The sequence below is a fragment of the Camponotus vicinus genome, unplaced genomic scaffold (genome assembly GCF_025532165.1).
Source record: "Camponotus vicinus isolate PSW18456_S1 unplaced genomic scaffold, iyCamVici1.0 SCAF_12, whole genome shotgun sequence".
Lineage (NCBI taxonomy): Eukaryota > Metazoa > Arthropoda > Insecta > Hymenoptera > Formicidae > Camponotus > Camponotus vicinus.
In genome coordinates, this window is record NW_028141948.1 from 2,633,094 (window position 1) to 2,655,862 (window position 22,769).

General features: G+C 36.1%; 2 protein-coding genes across 8 annotated transcripts in view; one reads left to right on the forward strand and one right to left on the reverse strand.

The window, feature by feature from the left end:
- Positions 1-22,769, reverse strand: part of LOC145962719 (tubulin monoglutamylase TTLL4) — a 137,620-nt gene that overhangs the window by 97,132 nt on the left and 17,719 nt on the right. Inside the window, exon 1 of one of the 7 annotated variants that reach the window (XM_083083995.1) lies at positions 11,768-12,026. The exons of the other annotated variants lie outside the window; for them this stretch is intronic. The gene's annotated coding sequence lies outside the window, so the exon portion shown is untranslated. Of the gene's footprint in view, positions 1-11,767; positions 12,027-22,769 lie in introns of those variants that run through there. 7 annotated transcript variants of the gene reach the window in all.
- On the forward strand, positions 2,164-3,374 carry LOC145962849 (uncharacterized). Its single transcript, XM_083084223.1, has one exon. It carries the CDS (start codon positions 2,381-2,383, stop codon positions 2,903-2,905), a length of 525 nt encoding a protein of 174 aa, XP_082940349.1. The 5' UTR covers positions 2,164-2,380; the 3' UTR covers positions 2,906-3,374.

A 22,769-nucleotide genomic window follows, 5' to 3' on the forward strand; every position in this document is an offset into this window, starting at 1 on the left:
AACAATATCAAGCCGAGAGTAAGTGAAATCACCCTTGCGAATTATGGATCCTTCCGTCGAGGAGCAGGTAAGTCGAATCTGCAAAGCACCAGACACGTTTCACCTGCCCCAAGCTGTATTTCCGAAGCGCAAGTGAAAACAAATAATCCGAGTGTACCTGTCTTTCGAGAGGGCAGACAAAGTTTGCCTGCGGGATATAGCCATACTGTGCCTGCCCTCATCTCGACAGGATCCTACATGAGACTCGTTTTCACCCTCAATAGATTTCTATTAGTATTCAGGTGCATCAGTCAAACGCCTATAAACCACTAGTGGTTTTATTAGTGGTTCAAAATAAGCGAACCACTCCGACTAATGTGTATTAATCTTTTTAATATGAAAAAATGTGACAAAATTATATCTCTAAATAATAAATAAATAACGAAGGAAACACAAAAATTGATTGATATTAATAATTATGCAATTCTATTTATTTTTTATGCTTAAAATTTGCCAAGAAAATTTATTTCTAACAGTGGTTTTCTATGTGTTTCGTATCCTTCTTTTAAAAATACAAAATAAAAATATATTTCTTCAAAAATATATTTTAATATTAATTGTACACATTTTCAATAGATTTAATTATCAAGTTCTAACGCGTATCCATCACTATTCATCTGACACTCGTGTCACGAAACAGGTTGTCAAAAAATATCACCCCGAAGAAAAAACTCGGCAATTCGTGGGGTACGTGTGAGAGAAGAAAAAAAATACAATCCCTCAAAAAAACTTTCAGACTTTTTTATGATGGTATACAGCTAATGGAAGCATCGTGATCGTGTCATGAAGACAAGGGATCGAGAGTTCCAAGATAATAAAAAATCCGGTCGGAGGTGTATTTAATAGCGGGGGTTGCCGCACCTATCACGAGGCGTCTAGATGGTTCTCGGCTCTAAATCTCTCGAGTACAGTGGGGTAATGAAGGAAGCCTGGATACGTTATTACTGCACGTTAATTACTATAACTTACCGACTATACGTTAATCTTTTGGCTTAAAAATGCTCAACGATCGCACTCGAGATTATTTTTCCTGAACCCGGAGGTCATCCAACAAATATATATAATGTGGACGTAAAATCTCATTAAATATTTTAGTTATAAAAAGTTTATCAATCAATGAAAAATAATTATAATGAAATTCAAATATAAATATTAATTTTTGTGTAATATTATATAATTATATAATACACTTTCTCCCTTTTTCCATCTAAAAATATTTGGAAAAAAACGAGACAATATTAGAATAAAAAATTAAAATATATAAAAATAATTTAATATATAAAATTTTGCAATAATTTTAATTTTAGATATAAGATATAAATGTATACAAATTTATAGAAAACTGTTTCTCGCCCCCAACAAAGAATTATCTACGTTTGATATAGAATGTACAATTTCCAAAACCTGATACCTCTTTGTATCACGCTAGTTCGCGTGTTAAAATTGAACATACCACTGATCCTACACAAGTTGATATAACAAACCTTTCGTGAATCCAACGATCAACTCGGCATAATTAAGCATTGTGAGCGTTCATATTATTTTTATTATCAATGTGTCTAACCAGCCAACTTGTCACCCCCGATGCGAGGCGCAACAAGTTAAATACTCTGTATTTGACGCAAAGTTGACGACAAAATCCGTCTCACCTCACGCAAACTCGCGTGACGTGCACGAACGTGTCGCAACAGGTTCGATCCAGTCTTGAAAAAGCCAGCAACACCATCCCCTTTCAACCTCTAGAAATCCCGGCTGCACCCTAGAGAAAGAGACCCCTCTAGAAGAGTCTCTAAGAAATCAGAATCGCCGGCGAAACGAGAGAAGATCCGCTACATAAGGTCGAGCGGGGGTGACCATGGGGGTGTATGCGCACGTGTATATATAGACCGGAGAGGCCCCTGCAAGCAGGGTGTTACTGGGGCCGAGATAGGTGGACGATCAAGAGGTGAAGGCGGAGGGAGGAGAAGACCGGCAGATGGTCGGCGTGGACCCCGACGTGGGAAGCTCCGAATTCTCCGAGTTCCCACAGCCAGAGTGCACCTGCCTTCCCCACTCTGTAACCCCGTGCAGTCTTGGCGGGGCTATATAAGGACGGGGTTGCTCGTACTAAGGTACCATTCGCTCACTAGCGTCTCGCTCCAAAGCAACTTGCCCAAAAGCACATTCACCAAGTTCTCCGCTTCCACGTTCTCCCGCCAAGTTCCTATCGAACGACAGTTCGTGCCACGTGTTCCGAGTTCCGACAGTTCGGCAGAAAAAAACCGGTTCAGTGTACGTGGTTTAAGGGAGAAGAAGCTCAGAGAGAGAAAGAGAGAGAGAGAGAGAGAAACAGGGAGGAAAGATGGCCGCCACAACCGCAACCGAACACGTGTTGTTCGACTTGGAGGTCAGCGACGTGTTCCAGAACGAGCTCAACGACAATCTTTACAATCTGAACATGTCCCAAGACAAGGCCGTGAAAGCCGGCAAGAGCAGACGCATGCTGAAGCCGTTGAAGCCTCTGCTGAAAATGCTGAAGAGGCGCACCAGCAAGTACGTCAAGAGCAGCAAGCGTCAGCAGGACGTGCCGCAAATTGAAATCTTCACCGAGGAAGTCGACAATCAGAACAACGCCAATGAAGCGTTGGAGCACAGACTCTTGCAAGAGTTACGAGACGCCGAGGAGGGTGCCGCCATCACTGTTTGCCTGGACGGCCAGATGACCGTCGTGCCGGTTGTGCCTGGTCAGTGCTACGTGCCGGTGCATTTCGCCCACACCCACGCCGGCGACTTCTACTGGACGACACTCAGCATGGCCGACAGAGACCTGTGCTACAAGGAGCGCGCATTCTCGCAGCATCAGCTCCCAGAGGTACAGGTGGCGTGAGATGCTGTCATCGAGGACAACCGTGTCTACCTCAAAGGTGAATCGTCCAAGAGCTGATTACTCGAGATGCGCTAAACATCCTCTTGCGGAAGCACCGATCGGTGCCTTCGAGGCCGAAGGCTGTCACCAGCTGAGGTGCAGGACGAAAGCTTAAATAAGACATTTCGAAACTGTGATCACTAGATTATGTTATGTAGATTTAATTTTAATTTTATCAGTCACATACATTGACAACTGACTGACCGAGGCGAGCATTCCTTGCAGATGTAATGAAAATTGATAAAGATTACGTCGAAGAGAGACGTATTATATATATTTTTTCTCTTCTTTATTTTTATATTGCGACATATTAGTCGCGTTTGTGATATTTGTACTTGTAGGACATACTTAAAATATACATACAAATTTGTAGTGTTATTTTGCGATTGTGATATCGGCTTTAATGTCGTCGAGCTGACGGTTTCCTATGTCTTCCAATATATGTTTGTTTAAAATAAATGTTATATTGACATATAAATATACATCTTGCGTCAATTAATTCATCATTTCCCTCACCTTAGTTGTAAGTGAATAATTTTAAGAATATCAAATATATTAAAAATTTTTTCTTCTTTTAAATATATAATATATCCATTAAATTTTTCAAATTTCAAATATTTATTGTATTTTTATTTCTTAAAATTTTAATCTTTTTCACTATTAAATAGAAACATTGATGATATGCGTATATAACGTAGCTAATTGAGTTTTTTTATATCTAATATAAATTAAAAAGATATCAACTTTTTTTATATTAAGTTTGAAATCAATTGTTATTTGCAAAATCTGAAAAACGGTTCAAAAAAACAAACAGACAATAGTTCGTTTAAATGCTTCACCGATATAGATCAATCATGCGCACGTGTTGTCCATATGGGATAGACACATGTCCACTACAGAATAGATGGGGTGCGTGAGAATTCACATGATTTTCCACAGCAAACGCAAGGGTAACCCCAACTTGCAGACCGAAAAATAATAAAAGATATCACGATGATCAATAACCGTATATCGAATATAATAGAATAACCGAAAGGGTGAATAAATTTACGAATTGTTCAATAGAGCTAATTCAAATATGTTTACTTAATAGATACTCAGCTGTGAAGTGCTAACGTCATCTGGCGCTATACAATATTTTGTTAAGAAAAGTAAATGAATTCGCAATGCAATAAGTTGTTACTATTGTTATAAATAAAATAATAAATAAATTAGTGTACACGATTTTACACATATTGTATAACTTACTTTTATAAAATATATATTATGATACATATTAAAAATATATAACTATATCAAAATCTAAATATATCGATAAAAATTAAATAATAAATACTGAAAAATTCATCTTATAATTTAAATTAAAGAAAAATGTCAAAAAATTATTAAAATAATTAACCTTATAAATAATTCTCTTCCGCATTTCTATTCCTTGCAGCTATTAAGTTTTATAAATTAACCAATTTAAAACAAAACAGCGGGCAAATAATAGATAAAAATAAGGAAAATAAAAAAAAATTGCCTGCAAGTCTCCTTTGATATTTTGGGGTAGGTAAGTAAATAGCAGCCTATAGGGTAGGCAACCCTTCAAACAACTCTGTATTAGATGCATGTCTGCACCTGTGTTATAAGGGGCAGAAATTTTTTTGACATGCAATTTTCTAGTTTAATTAAGATCAAACGCAATAAGGCAATATTAATAAAAGAAGACGAAAAAATTTATCCGAAATGTATCAATTACTTAATTTATTTTCACCGAAGATTTATCGCATCGATTAAATAAATTAATTCATTATTCTCTTATGTTGCCCCTCTACCACGGTTTTTTACCTCTTTGCAATCGCTTCACGGTTATTCGGATCAAGTAAATTGGTCGAAACGAGTAATGTCGCAACCGTACGATAGCTTCTTCTCATAATTACGGTGATTAAAGCATCCGCAGGAATTTTTCCTTATACAAAATTGCCTCTCGCCACACATAAATATCACATGATGGGAACACTTCGAACTTGTGTTCGTTTGAAATACCGATGGTATTCGAAATATTTATAATTTTTCTCAAGAATCATAATGTATGATTGACTGACATATTATTCTATTTTTGCTGTATGAATATATATATATATATATATATATATATATATATATATATATATATATATAAATACACTCGTAACTATTTATAAAAATTTAAATAAATAAATCGAGTTTCTGTTAATAAAAAAATCTAAGATGTTTTAAAATGTCAAAAAATCTATAAGATGTCTTTAATAAAACACGAAAATTGACTTATGTATCATATAATTATGTATGATATACTTAATATAAAGAAAGAAGCGTGAAAGAAATTAATTATCTTGATTTTTATCACACTTGTTTGAATAAAAGATAGCGCGGTTTAAATTTATTAATAGAGATTACAAGTAGAGATAAGTTATTCGATTAATTGCGAATGCGATTTGAAGAATTACATTTTCAATTCCACGTAAAAAACCCGCTTCGTACTTTCTTTTATCGCACCACTTTCTCGCTAATAATTGGCAAGAAAGATAACCAAAATAAATAATTTCGCTTTTTTTGGTTATAAAAAGGCACAAAAATTTGCATTCGCTCTTGTAACTTCTTTCAACTATGTGAATATTACTAAAATTAATTTTTCGATAGAAAAAAAAATTAATTAGATATACGAGCAGTTAATAATTGATTTCTAAAATTAAAAAAAAAAACTAATTTTGAAAAACATCCAATTTCATTAACATTGATGATCTGCCTTCTTATATTTATATGTCAATGTTATTTAAAATATTGAGAAACAACATATGATAACATAACTTTCATGTATAGATTATTAATTAATCTGAAGACGCGTGGCATTATATATCAAAATACCAAAAGATACTAGATAGCACGCAAAGGAAAAAAACATGCTGTTCTTAATAGCGAAAGTAATAAATCCGGTTTCATGTGCCGGGTCGAGAGCGCTTTCGGTGGCGAACAATCGCCGCTACTTTCTCGGTTTGACATTTCTCGGCGCGAAGGAAAAGCACGTGTCGCGGCGCGGAATCAGCTACCACACACGTCTCTTCCCGCGTGCGACCGATAGTCGTCGGCCTTTCCTGTCGTCCGCGGGAGTGAATGGCGCCGTATCCCCCCGCCCCCCTCGTCGCGGGGGCCTCGCGGGGGCCTCGCTCGTGCCTCGCTCGCGCTACTCGCTCCATTCCCACGGCCCCGATCTCCGCATTAATGCGAGCCGGCGCGCACGCGCACACGCGACACGCGCGCGCGCGCGCGTGTCACGTACGCCTGGGGAACACTAGGTGTATCGTGCAAATTCTCCTACACGCGAATTTTCCCGGTAGAGTTTTACTATTTTTTTCCTCGGACGTATATTTATGTTGTCAACGTTTATCGCAAAATTTTCTATTATAAATAGTCATAGGAGTGCTTGAAACTTTTATATCCATTCGAGAAAGGTTCTTAATTTTTGATACATCAACTTTTGATCGAAAGAGTCAGGAAATCTCACATTAAAATTATGCTGCGAAATTTATAAAATCTTATAATCATATATTGACACAGTCAAATATTTAGATTATATAAAGTTAAATTTTAAATAATTAAACATTGGATTTTATTTCACTACGTGTAAAATTTTCTATTATAAATAGTCATAGGAGTGCTTGAAACTTTTATATCCATTCGAGAAAGGTTCTTAATTTTTGATACATCAACTTTTGATCGAAAGAGTCAGAAAATCTCACATTAATATTATGCTGCGAAATTTATAAAATCTTATAATCATATATTGACACAGTCAAATATTTAGATTATATAAAGTTAAATTTTAAATAATTAAACATTGGATTTTATTTCACTACGTGTAAAATTTTCTATTATAAATAGTCATAGGAGTGCTTGAAACTTTTATATCCATTCGAGAAAGGTTCTTAATTTTTGATACATCAACTTTTGATCGAAAGAGTCAGAAAATCTCACATTAATATTATGCTGCGAAATTTATAAAATTTTATATTCATGTGACACAGAGAGAGTCACATATTTAGATTATATAAAGTTAAATTTTAAATAATTAAACATTAGATTTTATTTCACTAGGTGTATCGTACAAATTCTCTTACACGCAAATTTTTCTGGCAGAGTTTCACTATTTTTTCTCGGACGTATATTTATATTGTCAAAGTTTATCGCAAAATTTTCCATTATAAATAGTCACAGGAGTGCTTGAAACTCTTATATCTATTCGAGAAAGGTTTTTAATTTTTGATACATCAACTTTTGATCAGAAGTTAGATAATCTTACATTAATATTATGCTGCGAAATTTATAAAATTTTATATTCATGTGACACTGTCACATATTTGGATTATATAAAGTTAAATTTTAAATAATTAAACATTGAATTTTATTTTACTAGGTGTATCGTACAAATTCTCCTACACGCGAATTTTTTCGGCAGAGTTTCACTATTTTTTCTCGGACGTATATTTATATTGTCAAAGTTTATCGCAAAATTTTCCATTATAAATAGTCACAGGAGTGCTTGAAACTTTTATATCTATTCGAGAAAGGTTTTTAATTTTTGATACATCAACTTTTGATCAGAAGTTAGATAATCTTACATTAATATTATGCTGCGAAATTTATAAAATTTTATATTCATGTGACACTGTCACATATTTGGATTATATAAAGTTAAAATTTAAATAATTAAACATTGGATTTTATTTTATTATCGATGTCTGTGTTGATAGACACAGGACAAAATAAAACATTGTCATGTTAAGAGTCACAAATTTTTAATCACAAAAAATTATTGGGGAAATTACTTATATATATTAAATTCTATTCTCGTCCGAAAAATATAGTTTAATTGTGTGTCACGATTAAAAAGGACCTAGAAATGTATCATCCAAGAAATTTGTTCGATGCATGCGTCATTAACTCTAAATCCGTCCATAATTACGCAAAGCAACAGAGAAGTCACGCCAATTTCGGTTGCCAAGAAAATCACTGTCGGCGAAGAAACGATAGCCAGGGAAGGAGTGCTTCTTTCACTATCGAACAAAGAGGCGAAAGGAAGCCGGAACAAAATTGGCTCATGACTAATGCCATTGGTCATAGATGATCGCGAAACGTGCCATTATCGTGCCAATCGTGCCAATCGTGCGCAACGTCATTTACGGAAAAAGAAAGAAGAATTGAGACGTGTCTTCTCAACGCGTACACGACCTCTTCTATGTCGCAACCTCTTTAGAAGACGGTGAGAGCAATTGAAATAGAAGAACGTTACGTAACGATACATCAATAATAGCGCGATCGATCGATGACGTACGGATTTTGAAGTACGAATTACTAATTATCGAAGAAGCACATATATAGCTCAATAAACCTGATAAAAATAGATGTAATCCAATTCGCGAATATTTTATGTCAATTATCGTACAAATACATTTTTAATTTCACGAATAAATGTCACAGATATATATTTCTTCTTATTTTTATATTGAGATGTAATTTTTTCTAAAATATAAGCGAAGACGTTATTCATTTATTGATTTTCCCTCTTATTTTTATATAAGTACAGTTTAGACGTTCTCTGATATTTTCTGCTGTTTTTTTTTCAAAATATGATAATGAACAGAATTCGTCAAAAAAAGGTCAAAGATCTCTTTTACGATAGAAAAGCAACCAGTATTTCCGGTAATTCCAGATTGAAAGGGAGATAGCAAACGGGGAGTCCACTTCTCGATTACTTATCTCTAGTGCGAATTAACATATGTCAAAAAGAACATTAATAGAATAGCTTACGTAAAGTGACAAAATCAATAATATATTCGTCAATTCTATATTTAAAACGATTTTAATCTGGAATATGAATTCATGAGACATAATCATTCTACATCTGACGATCGTATTTGTTTACAATTCGATACTAATTGCATCCGGTTTAATAATTGAAAATGTAAACAAGACATATTCAGTTAGAGATCTTCATTTAATCTATATGATATGTTAATAAAATAGAAAAGATAAGTTAAATAGTGAAAATTATACCATATCAATTAGCCCTTAATCAAAGCCCTTAATTGAAAGACTAATTAGCAATAATACGCGTGCATAACTTTAGCTACGTTTCTCGGCAAAGTTTTAGTTTTAAACTCACACATGCAAGAAATCGATGATGTATTATGTAATTCTCCATGTAACGCGTCAGACAATCTTTTATGCGTACATTTATCATAGTATACGATTAGATGCAAATTAGATTCGCACCATCTTGTTGAGCAGCGTCTCAAACACATTAATTAACGCTCGTATACTGAGAAAGCCTAGGAAAGCTCGTGGACAGGTTTGATTATCGTCTTACATTCTTCGAACGTTAAAACGAATTACCGGAAGATTCCAATACGTGAATATATGTAATATCCTATCATATATCATGCTTCTAAATTTCTGCATTAATGCGATTAAATATTCCTATCAAGTCAATTTGATTTTTATCAGAATCTAAATCTAAACATTAATATTCAGTTCTCTCCTAATTTACTTAAAATATTGCGGAGAGAGAAATATAGTAGTAGACATGTAATGAATCGCCTTGATATGTCGGATTAACACATATGGATGATTTAAAATTTTCACACATGCATATGTATTCGTATGTGTAATACTGTTAATTAAAATAATATTTATGTAGAAGTATAAATATTCTCCCGGTATCTGTATCAATTCAATAAAAAAAACCTTGTTACTTATCTTGACAAGTGCTTCTTAGTGAAAATCCAAATTTATAAAGGCGAGAACAGTTCCATATCCATTTTCACTTGTCGAAAAAATATCATCGATTTCGATCGTGCAATTTCAATCGGGCAGTCTCATATGTGTCACACCTGCGACACTCATTAATATGCTGTGTGAAAAATCGCGGCTTTCAGGGATAATTATTTACAACAGCCGATGCAATGTATCATTAAATATACGGGAGGGACTGGGCCAATGCGGGTCAATTTAAAACATGATTGCATTCGAATCGGACACCACCTGGATGTTGTTTACGAAGATACGCGATTTTGAAAAATCGAGGTTAATCGCACGCGTTTTAGTAATTGCAACCCGACGAGTGGTCTCTCATGAAATCATATGCATCTCGCATAAATATTTTTTAATTCGCGATTACAATCGATTACGTCGATCCTGCCTCTACTGTTACTTTTTTCAATAAATATGAAAATCATCTTAAAATTATCTATCTTAGTTCGCCATCGCAACGAAGATCAATTATCGAATTTGTCTCTCGCTTCGCCGAAAATTAGTACGATGTTATTAATCTAAGACACCGTATAATATATAAAAAATAATTCACACACATACTTAATATTATATAGATATATAAGATTAAGATTTATCGCGGTTCAATATTAAGAATTATATCTCATAAATAAAATAAAAAATAGAATCTGACTTTTTTATTTTACGAATAAAAGCTGTGTTTTTTGCGAGAATAATTAATAACGTACCGAATATTTTTAAAAAGTACTTTGACTTTCTAAGAGCAAAAAAATAATAAAATATATATAAAATAAAAAAAATATACATTATTTAAAAAATTCCTTGAAATTCTAATTTTTTATGCATATTTATCTTTCATTTTATTTATTAAATATTTATTTTTTTTATATTATAGAGGCATAGAAATCGTTGTTTCATTTTGTATCCACGCAACTAATCGAACTTCAGCTTCATATTTTTCTATTTTAAAAGAAATAGAAGGCACATACCTATCTTTGTAAAAAACACGAAAATGTTATTGAGTTATTTTTATATCAGATAAAACTTGATACAGATCGGATATTACTTTACTGTCGCGATAACGATAAAATCTTGCGCCATTCGAAAAAGTAGTAAGTCATAAGACTAATCAACCCTTTGGCAGGAATAATAATATCCCGATTTTCAACGTATAATAATCGGGCACAACAAGGTAGCAAAGATATCGTATTCTCGAGAAGGAATCTTATAGTACCTCGTTTAATATTAATACGCTGACATTAATAAACGAGAAATAAAAAATATTTTTAATTTGTTATTTCTCAATTCGCAAGGTTGCAATTTGCATATTCTAGCAACAGTTGATCATTTTTCTGCAATATTTATAATCTTACAATTTGATATTTCTGACAAACGAAAAATGCGAGAAGGACCAACGAACTTCAATGTTTGGTATACATCAGCCACGTGGGCGACATGATTGAAGTACTACAACTATAGACAAATCACACATATATATATACATAATAAAATATATGAGAAGTGATAAATCAATGAGAAAACACGACGGAAAAAATGAGAAAAAATGAGAAAAAAACACAGATAAAAAAAACACGCAAATCTACATGTTTAATGTACACACGCTTCACATGTACATACATATTTAATTATCGTTAGAGAGTTTCCATATCTTATATCGCAATCTTCAAAACAACACATCCAGTCCGATATTATTGATCGAAACCCGTTCGCGGTGCGTTTCATTTTGAGAGCAATCCCAACGCGATTGAACGATTCAACGCACACAATCTTCTCGAGCGCATTCCGATACATTCCAGACGGATGAATTAGGGGACGTCGCATGCGTAGGATGCGAATGCCGCGCTCGCTTTCATTAAACGACGCGCGTTCGCATTCGGGGGGAGAAGGCGAGGCGGGGGGGGGGAGGGGGACTCGATAAAAATCGATCAAGCCGTTCTCGGTCAAGGAAAGGAAGGGAGGGAAACGGAAAGGGGGGCAGAAGATCGTACGTACGAGTTCTTCCTATAATCTGACACTTTAACGAGCGCGGGCAGCGGGAAAGACGGTGGCGGCTCTAAGCGCGCCGCCGCCACGTGGACAGCTCGCGCCTGACGGACGAAACTTTCTCGGTCCGCGGTATTGCCTGGCTCCCGGGCAACACGGCTCTTCTCTCTCTCCTTCTCCCGGGGCCCCGGGTTTCTCGTGGGAACTTGAGACAGATGCGTCGCGCGTGAGAATCTCGGGCAGATGCGGACTTACGCACCTTCTCTCTCGAGTGCGCCACTGCCTTCGTATTTATAAGACGTACACGTAGCGACCGGCCGTGCTCTCGAATAGGGTAGGGTGTACGTGTGCACGACATACCGACGCACTTATTATACGCCCGACCGTAACCCGCTTACGACGTCGCCTCTCCTTCCCCGCCTCGCCTCCTCCCGCGCGATATCGTCCCTCTTTATTCGGCCGCCGGGCCTCGCCTCTCCTCTCTTCATCTATCTATCCGCTATTCTACTCCGAGTGTGTCGTGATTGTAATAGAGGTGCTGCCGCATCGCTGGTCGTGTGCACGGAACGTGTACGGAACGTGGCGTCTCCTCCGGTTTCCTTCTTCCCGGCTGCCCTTCCTTCCATCGCGCTTCCTTCACGCGTATCCTGCGCGAATTCGAGAGCAGGTCGCGAAAGGTATCGAGATGTATTAGGCAAATTACATATTGTGGCCATGAATTTTGTACAATTGCAACTGGGGCATTTGTCGCAGATGTAGATCAGATGTAACGTAAGAAAGAGGGACTTGTTAATCGGTAAATGTGATTAGATCGAGAAAAAGAATTTTTATTTGTTGAATTTTTATTTAATGTATTTAAGTGAAAATAATGAATTAATATAAATAAATAAAATAATAAATTAATATAAATGAATAAAATAATAAATTAATAATAATTAAATCTGCATATCTTATTTTAATAGATTAAATAGACTTTTAATAGATTAAAAATAAGGCAAAAAGTTACATATGACATAATTAATTAATGAAGAATTATTACAAAAATAATTCCGCATCGCGCATATTTACATTAATATTTCACATTATATATTTAAAAAAAATCGCAATTATATTGTACACATATACACTAAGAAAAAAATAATGTTGAACCAACAACATCAGTGTAATTGGAATTTATTTTATTAATTCAATAACATTTTTAATCAAATTAATACACCATGTATTGATTTGATTAACCATGTTATTGAATTAATAAAATAAATTCCAATTACACACACACACTGATGTTGTTAATTCAACATTACTTTTTTTTCAGTGTATATATTTTCCAACAATAAAATACGCTTTTGATCGGTGCACTTCACTACCGCTTAAAAGTTAATGGTTACCGCTAGTTGGGGACTGCGTATGCAGTATGCAAGTAATTTATCACGGAGGGTCTCTTGGCCGTTCGTTAAAAAGACCGACTATCCTCCAAACCTAAAGTATCATCGATTCTTATCGTGTATACTCGAGGCGATGCCGTCCGTTAATAAATTCGGCGGCACTTACATCTTACAAGATTACGAGTCCTTCATATCGCTTCGTATAAATGACGCCGTAAACAAATATATACATGGAAAACGTAACGGTATTTCCACCGATGAGACAGTCAAATCCTTCCATTTGCGTGTTAATGGACGGCAACAACCTTGCCGTATCAATTCTATTAGTATCAATTTTACATCAACAATCATTAAATAACATGATTTAAAATTTAAAGATTTTTGTAAAAATATAGGAAAGTAACTTCTTGAGAAATTTGCAATTTTTATAATTAATATCAATAATAATAGATCTGTGGGTATGCTATTTTATTTTGTATGTCTCAATAAAATTTAATAAATTAAATCTAGATATTTGGAATTAATTGTTATATTCGTTAATTAGTAGAAATTGTAATTTAAATTAAATTATAATTTCTACTAATTTCTATAATTAAATTATAATTAAATTATAATTTCTACTAATCAAATTATATTTAAATTATAATTAAATTATAGTAGAGATTAGAATTATATTTGTATTTTCTTCACGAAAAAATTTATAAATTCGATTATTAGTTTCAAACTTTAATCGATGATTGAATTCTTAAATAAGATTTGTCAAATAATCAAGTACTAGATATCAACGAATGTTTTAATGAGATTCTACGACATGGTGAGACACGAAGCTTAATCACGCAAACGATGATTTATTACGTCAATGTAATTATTGCCGATGTCAAGACGCCGTTTACAGCGATACTCTCCCGACAACAAATAACTCGCGTCCGGCGAAGATCCCCGCAGTCATGTTCGCGCTTTGCTTACGAGAACATAATTACTCGCGGAAATCGATCTCATCGTTCATCGATGCCATCGAGAAACCGGGAGAAGGAGCGCTCTTGATCGAATTTACGACCACTGCCACCAGTGACCCCTTTTCGTGCGCAAGGTAATTTTGGCACTATTTCATAGACGATATGTTTAGCATGTTTACACACGTGCTTCTTAGTTAATATAAGTTCGCAGCGAGCGACGAGGTCGGAGATAGAACATTTGTCGCCGAAATTTATAATTAAATTTATCAGTAAATCTATTATTTAAATTTGTGAAAACCAAAAAAAAAAGAAAAAGAAATTTATTGTAACAAATGTCTTGATCGTTACCGTTCTCCGAGGCACTTATGCGCTTGCGAGAGGCCGGGCAACGTTGAAAAATAATGCATGATCGCGGCAAGAGTCGTCGGTGGGTAAAAGAAATCGCGCTTTCGGCCCGAGGCTGAAGAATTCGCGCGCTCGCTTCCGCGGCACGTATAATGGCCGCAATTTGTAATCAAGATTTATGCTCCCCGGCGAGAGAGCGGAACTTCCGGCCAAGCGACTCCCGTCTACGCAGTGTTCGCCCGGGGGCGAACGAGGCTGCCACTTGATCCCGAAAGTAAGCCGTGCTAATATTACGCCTGCTATAAGTCAGGTGCTACGTGCGGGGAGTAGCCACCTTTGTGAAGGCGGCAAGAGGGATCCTTCTCCCGACCCCCTCCCCCCCCCCCCTTGCTCCTCTCCCCCGTCGGCGAAAAAAGTCATCTTGAACAAGGCGCGCGCGTTGGACCAAGCATCCGTAGCGGAGATACGATGAATGGACACCGGATAACCCTTTCTCGACCGATCCTCAGACGACCGCCAACGAGAGAACCACATGTATCGAGCAGAAGCGTAAAAAACGTGCCATTCTTAACGACCGCACTTCCACGACTTTGATTTTCGCTAGTCACGAAAGAAAGGTCTCTCTTATGCTTCTCTCTTCGCCGAAGTAAAACTCTTTTGTTCATAGTTGTCGGCAATTTTTTAAATAATTTTGTTCAAAAGAAACAGGCTCTTATTTTTAAAAGTTAAAAATAAATTATCGGATCTGGAAATTTTCATTTCATATAATTAAGAGAATAAAAAACGAATTATAACAAAGAAGTATTATAATAAAAAAATATCTTGGCTAAATTAATTAACTTTGCGATTTAGTGTTATATAATAAATTATCATCGTGTTCCAGATTCTGTATTTTTTTTAAATAAAATGCAAAAATATCCTACGGAAACGAATAAGAATAAAACCCGAATTTTGGCCCCTCCCTCTTTTTTCAATCGAGCTCTTCGCCGTCTTCTCAATAATCGTGTCTGCGTTTCTGGGTGGAAGAAAAACAGAGAATGGGCCGCGAGAAAATTGGGGCTTCTCGTAAAGAGTCCGGCGCTTCCTGACAACGATCATGCGTTTTGGCAACGTGTAATTTCTCGAGGTGCAATCCTCTCGCCCGCATATTCTGTAAAGAACGATGCAAAATGGCAAAAGAGAGCCGAATCAACAAGAAATTCCCGTTAACGCACGAGCACTTGTATGCATTTTCGCGTGTCTCCATTTAACCTTACCTTTGCAACAATTGAATAACACGTGATTGCCGAAAATTGCAAAGTAACCGATCTTGCCCAGTAATAAAGAAGGCATTTTTTTCCTTCGCGATGTTCGGCTCTATCATTCACGAAAATGATCCACAAGTGATTTCAGTGATTTACGTGTCATTATGAATAAAAGAGAATATATTTGATTCAATCAATCTCTGACATAATCGAACAAAATATCCATATCAATAAATTATCCAATATAAAAAATATTAAATATAATATAAAAAATATAAAAAATATATTGTCCAATATAAAAAATATATTATCCAATATAAAAAATATATTGTTTCTATTTTGATTAATATAATAAGCTGATGTTAATGATCGACTATACCTATATAATGCAGCGCTTGATCTTGAATTCTATTTAGCACGTCCTCAACGCCCCAATTATTTTGGCACTGATTTCGAATCGAGCACACTCCCTTTCCTAAGCCAGAGGTTCTCATGTCTTCTCAATTGCATGCATCAAGTTTATATTAATAAATAAATGAAATTTTTTAAGTCATTTTAACGAAGAGCTTTAAAAAGATATTTATATAAAAAATTGACAAACTCAATTATTAAGAAAATATGGTATTTATCAATAATTAAATTTCTATTCTCTCCAATTTTGTTCTACGATTTAATATAAGCATATGTACTTTTATATTCCTAGACTAGTTTATGTTATATTTCTGGTAATAAAACAATTCGAGAACCTTTACTTTAACGCAACTTTAAATACCGCTTTTTTCTCATTTATCATTTTTGCTGATCCAAATATAATCTCCCTAACAACATCTTATTACACAATTATACACAATTCTGTGTGTTTCTCATTATATTTTGCGGAGGAGAACTTTTGTGCACTTTAAAATTCTCCCTTTTCAAGCTATTAATAGATATTATCAAATTAACATTCTATCAAAATTCATTGAACAAGTATAACAATTATTGATAACAAAAAATCGATCTTCAGTTTAGATAAGTTCTCGAAACGACATTTCTTTTTGTAAAGGAATTTATTTAAAATTAAAAATGTTAATATGTGCTAATTAAACTATTATATTATTATTACCATTAATATTTGGTAATATTTGTACTTTTAATATTTGTAATTAAACTAATATTATTACTATAAATATTTGGTAATATTTGTCACATTTCTCACTAATGCCGTCAAAATGAAAATATCAAGGATCGATAAAAATTCAATATTCTTTTTTTCAATGCATGAAATTGCTATAAGCAATCATATGCGCAATTTCAGCCAATTAAATAAAGATCCCGGTGCAACGATATGGCCCTTGCATTCACACGCGATGGACACGCGGCTGGCGCGAGCTGTTGGGGGTAGGGTGGACTCTGGTAACATCGTCCCCTTAACGCAGCCACGTGTTGAAGAAAAAGTGGCCGTGCGCGGACCGGATTACGGAATGTCATGCGTGTAAAGAAGTTGGAGCAGCCGGAGGTTGAAGAACAGCAGGAGAAGGAGAGGGAGCTACGAAGGAAAGGGAGAGAGAGAGAGAATCCACCCCGTAGCCGTGCAACCCACGACCGATGCACATGCTCGATATTCCCATGGATTCGCTGCCTTATGGCGGCCGCGGACAGCGTAGGTCCGGTCTTCCTCCTTCTCCTACCCCCATCTTTCCGCCGTTCGCGCCGCCGGCTGTCCTTCCTCCTCCCTCTCGAGCTCTCTTTCCAAACATCACAAGGAGGATTTCCCCCTTGCTGCTCGCGCGAACCACAAGCGCAGCGTGCGTAGGCACGCACATGTCTCGAATTCCCACAGTCTTCCCGCTCGCCAAAGAGAGAGAGCGAGGGCACGTATCACCCTCACCTTACGGGAGGGATCCCGGACACCTATACAACGTATACACGCGTGTGCGAAGTCGAGAACGACCGCCACGTGCACTCACGTGCGCGCCCTTTTGCCGCGCTTTCTCGGGGCCCGCCTTTCAAAACTGCCCGCGCGATGGATCGACGGATAAGTGCTCTTTTTTGTTCGCGACACACGCGTGAGCGATTTCAGGTCCCGCCGAAACGCGACGGGATTAATCGGCCTATCCGCCTTGGAATGTTAATAAGAAATTTAGATCGATCTCGTTTGCCGGAGAATAGTTTTGGCGCGATAATGTCACATCGCCATTTACGGTAAGAAGCAATTACGGGTAATATAATCGCTGTAACAATTTCTCTCCGGCCCTTCTCGTGCGAAAATAAGAAAATCAATTTTTTAATTTCAGAGATGTGATAAAAATAATAATAAAAATGTTTGCAACGCGTATCACACACTTTAATAATCAATAAATGCTCCGTGATTGTCAAAGTTTTGATAGAGTAGCATATCCTTATTAAAAAAAATTGAATGTTATTATACTTTAAGTCCGTTTCCTTATGATTGCCAGAGGCAAACGTTGAATATACTTATTATCCTGCTCACGTACTGACAGCTTAATCGCGGAAGTTACTTACGACTACATCGTTATAAAACTGATAACACTTACAAAATTAAGTGACGTCAAACTCACATTATGCAATAAATCGCGGAAATTTGCATCAGGATGATGAAATAGATAAATATTTATAAGGAATGATGGACATTTCATATCTTACGTGAGAGATCCATTTATATATTCTAATATCTTGATAACCATTCTAGATAATATTTCAAAGCGCCACAATTTTAAAACACCGTAAACAAAATTTAATTATATAATTTCTCTCTGTATCGATGAAGAAATAAACAATCCGTTCCGCTTCGTAAATTTCTGATTACGTTCTACCTAGGAATAGAATAATTTTTGCAAAATTAATTCGTGTCGTTAGAGCAATCAACATTATCCGATCCGATCGGCCATATCACGCACATATACGTGTACACATGTAATCTTCAGATAATTTTAGATCAAAAGGGTAAAAAAAGCATACGTACACACACCACACCGTTGTGGGAAGCACTGAATTAAGACCTGATCAGGTAGTTACATGGTCTATCCTCCGCATCCATCATATAACTATCAAGACGAGTAGCGTACTCGATCGTGAAGATATTATCTTGCCACCCGCACTAATTATAGCGTACTTCGAAGGTCGATTAATAATCCCGTTGTATCAAATATTGAGAAAATTCGAAAATAAAATCTTCGAATGCAATAAAGTCAAATAATAGCAGCTATAGATTATTACAAATTGATGTAAAAATAGCTTGCTATTAAAATAAAATAATTAAACAAAATATTAAAATAAAATAATTAAACAAAATATTAAAATAAAATATTAAAATACAATAATTAAACAAAATATTAAAATATTAAAATAAAATATTAAAATAAAATAATTAAACAAAATATTATAATAGACAGAAATGACATCGAAGATTGCACTGATTATTGATGATCCATTCCAAAATTACAGTATTGATCAAAAATATTTATAGAAACAAGAAAATTAAAAAATTTGAATAAATAAGAAATTAAATAATTTGTTTGTCATTTAATTGTTAAAATATTTTTTTTAACATTATCAAATTCTATTTAATGCTTGAATAATTTTATGAACACGAGCAACACAGCTAGAGGAAAAAATAAACAGTAACAATCATGTGTTTGCGTTTTCCGTATTTTTCGCAGATGATGCAATATTTCTGATTGGTATATAATATACATTTTGTTCCTCGATATGTTCCTTTCATCCAACGTATATTCAATGATATCGTTTGTGCGTACAGCTGCGCACGCGAAACGCGTCAGTGTGCGTTTAAATGCGATTAGATACGAGGGTGCGTGTGCATCATTCAGTCGGGATCGGCGAGGCCGGTCTCTTCCGCAATCAGCGTACGTCTTGCTTCTTGACCGTGTCATTTCTCTTAATCGTTCGCCACTTTTTACTCCCACCCACTCGAGGGAAGGAACGAGAAACCGAGAGCGAGAAACTTAGCGATGATCGGGTTGAGAGAGAGAAGGGAAGAGAGAAGAAGACGGACGATAAAGTAAACGAGAACTAATCTTAGCCACCCACTTCATTCCCGACTCTCTCTCGGCGCGTGTGCGTGACGCGTGTGAACACGTCATAAACGTGTACGTGCATATAACGCGTGCATCTCTCACTTATACGTGCGTAGATCGGCGCAACAGGTTTGAATGGGTCGACAAGAGTCATGACTCGGGATGATTTTTTGCCGGAACGTCGATATTTCTAGCCACACGTGTCGCTTAATGACGCAAATAACCGCGCGATTTTTTTTCAGTACGCGTTTTTTTATATTTTAGACGATCGTGTATACGCATATTATATGTATTATGCATATCTGACGAGCTATTTATAAATTGTTATTCGCGATAATAAATTATTCTCGAAGAATTCCTATTCATTTTTTATCAACCACGAGGCGTAATCGTGATAAATATACTCAGATCGATAAAATTCTAAGTTTCTATATATTTTTATCCACTCGAGCTAATCATAAATAATGCTGATAAAAACAGTAAATTATTTCGGTTAATTATTTTCCTCGAAGCGGTATAAATTACACTGAGTAAAGCACAGATTAGAATAATAATGAATAAATAATTGATAAATCTTTAAAAATAAAAAATTGTTTAATCACATAGAAAATAAAAAAATTGTTTAAATCATAGATTATTAATTTTTTTAAATTAAAGTTGTTTATATAAATATAATTGTTCTTATATAAACCTTCGGCAAGAGTACGTCACATGTACGATCGACAACAATCGCGATACATCCCGAAGAGATGGCTAAATCGACTATCCCGATCTTAGACGCGGAATAGACCGAGCGGGGGAGGAGGAGGGGTAGCCGGCAGAATGCGGGGCGCATTCGTGAGGCCCGAGTAATACGGCAGATGAGAAGAAGAAGGCTGCAGGAGTCCGTGGGAAACATCCTCGGTGTGGTTCCTTCCTTAGGAAGGCGTGCGGAGGAATCCTTAGTGGTCGTGTGCACGTACACGCGAGCGCCGTGGAGGACTTTCAGGGCAGGCCATCTGCCCGAGTCTCTCACGATTCCGGGCCAGCTGCCGATATCTTCGCATAAGCGTGCATCGTGAAAGGGCCCCGGGCGCTAAATGCGCGCCCCGCGCACACTTATTCGCGACTAGGTGTGTAAAACTGCGATCGCTCTACGATCGCCCGCGGCGATCTCGCTGATTTTTCGCGCCAGATCCTACGATCTCCCCCCGCGATCCCTTACTCGTCCCCCCAAGAGGGTTGATTTTTCGAGGGGATTTCTAAGGGGATTTCTTTCTCGGATATCGATGCTCGTGCTGACCACGTGTGCAGCATGAAAAATCTGAATAACTCTACTTAATCCCCTCCCTATTAAAGCACAAGTGAATCTGTAAGCTTGAATTTTATAATTCGGAAGGGTGGGGATTTTAATTGTCTTGATTTGTCAAAAAATTGAGATATTAAGTCTTCCTGCGATATAAATATTCTTTTAACGATTAGATTCGTCGAAAGCAAGTAATGACTTAATTAATCTCCGACGATCATGAATTATTGCTACATCAGAAACGGTAAGATCTACATCAATTAACAAATCAATTAATAAATCGACGAAGAATATCTAATTGCACAGGTGCGTTTGTTTAAGTCTCACTTATGGTGCTCGACACAGCTGTTAAACCCCGTAAAAAGCGTTAAACGCTGGTCGCCGAGTGCGCATAATTAACAGCTTCGAGAAATTGCCGTCGATAAATCAACATGGCTGAAGTACGCGACTTTACACACACATGCACACTTATGCAGAAGATGAGCCCCCTTCTTTTTGTCCCCCATCGTCACCCTTGTCGATTGCTCTAACGAATATTCAATGTATCAGGCAAAGGGAAAGCCTCGAAATAAGTTGAAAGATTAGACAACTACCTGTTGATCATTCATAAATATACGTGTCATGTCATCTCGGTAAGACTTTCCCCTCTTGAAAGTCATCTAACACATATTCTTATCTCTTTTCGACATGGAATAATTTTTCAAAAGAAGAATAAAATATATCTTGCTGTCTAATAAATCGTAACATATTTCACAAATAAAGAGTAATATTTATTCGTTCTTTGCACGTTGATTACACGATGCTTGAGCGTATATTTTATGAAAAGTATCAAGAATCATTTTAAAAATATAAACTTTATAAATATTGAGAGAATCGTCTTTAATTATAATTTAAATTTTATGTTATCGAGAAAAAATTGCCAAATTTCTTTTGCAATTGTTGAATAAGGTAGTCCAATATTGTCCTTTTTAACTTATTATTGCTCGAGCGGCACACGATAACTCATACGTGCATTTCTAGGAAATCGAAACACCTGCCGTGCATCTTCCGAGATGCCGGGAGACTTTTTTCACGCGAACAATCTTGGACAAAATGCAAATGCAGACGACGGACCGATGACGATTCGACGTGGTCATCCTTCAGCGCGTGAAAGATTTCTCGGCACGAAAAGGGGTGAATATTTCACGACGCGGAAAAGGGACAAGTCGAGGAAAGAGGCGTCCTTGTTGAAACGGGGTCAAGTTTGACAAACGCGGAAACGGCAGTACTATTCAAAAGCAGCTCGTGCATTGCACGCTCCCATAAAGAAAAAAAGAGAGAAGGAGTCTTCTTGAAAGGGAGAACGATTTTAATTTTTCTATGGGTTCCTCCGACATCCACCCTCCTCATGGTACGCATAGGGGTGAATTCTTTTGGTATACGTTTCAATGCGCGTCCGAAAGTGTGGGAACGCGAAGCCGCTCGAAAAGGGGACCCGAAAAACATCCGTACAGGGTCCTGTTACGTTTACATAGGGAAGACTCGTGCTAAGATGCCACCTCACTATCCAATAAGATAACTGTCGTAAAGATTGCCAAAAACAGATGTACATATGTATACGTAAATAATATCAATATGCATCAATTTCAATATTAATTCAAAATTTTGTTTAAATATTTTTTTCATAATTTTGCAATATATTTTGATAGTAAAAAATATCATATAAAATCTGAATATATTACAAATGTAAAAAATGAATACATATTATTTTTGAATTTTT

Coding starts and splice junctions, on each gene's coding strand:
- LOC145962849 (XM_083084223.1), top strand. CDS start 2,381: ATGGCCGCCACAACCGCAACCGAACACGTGTTGTTCGACTTGGAGGTC.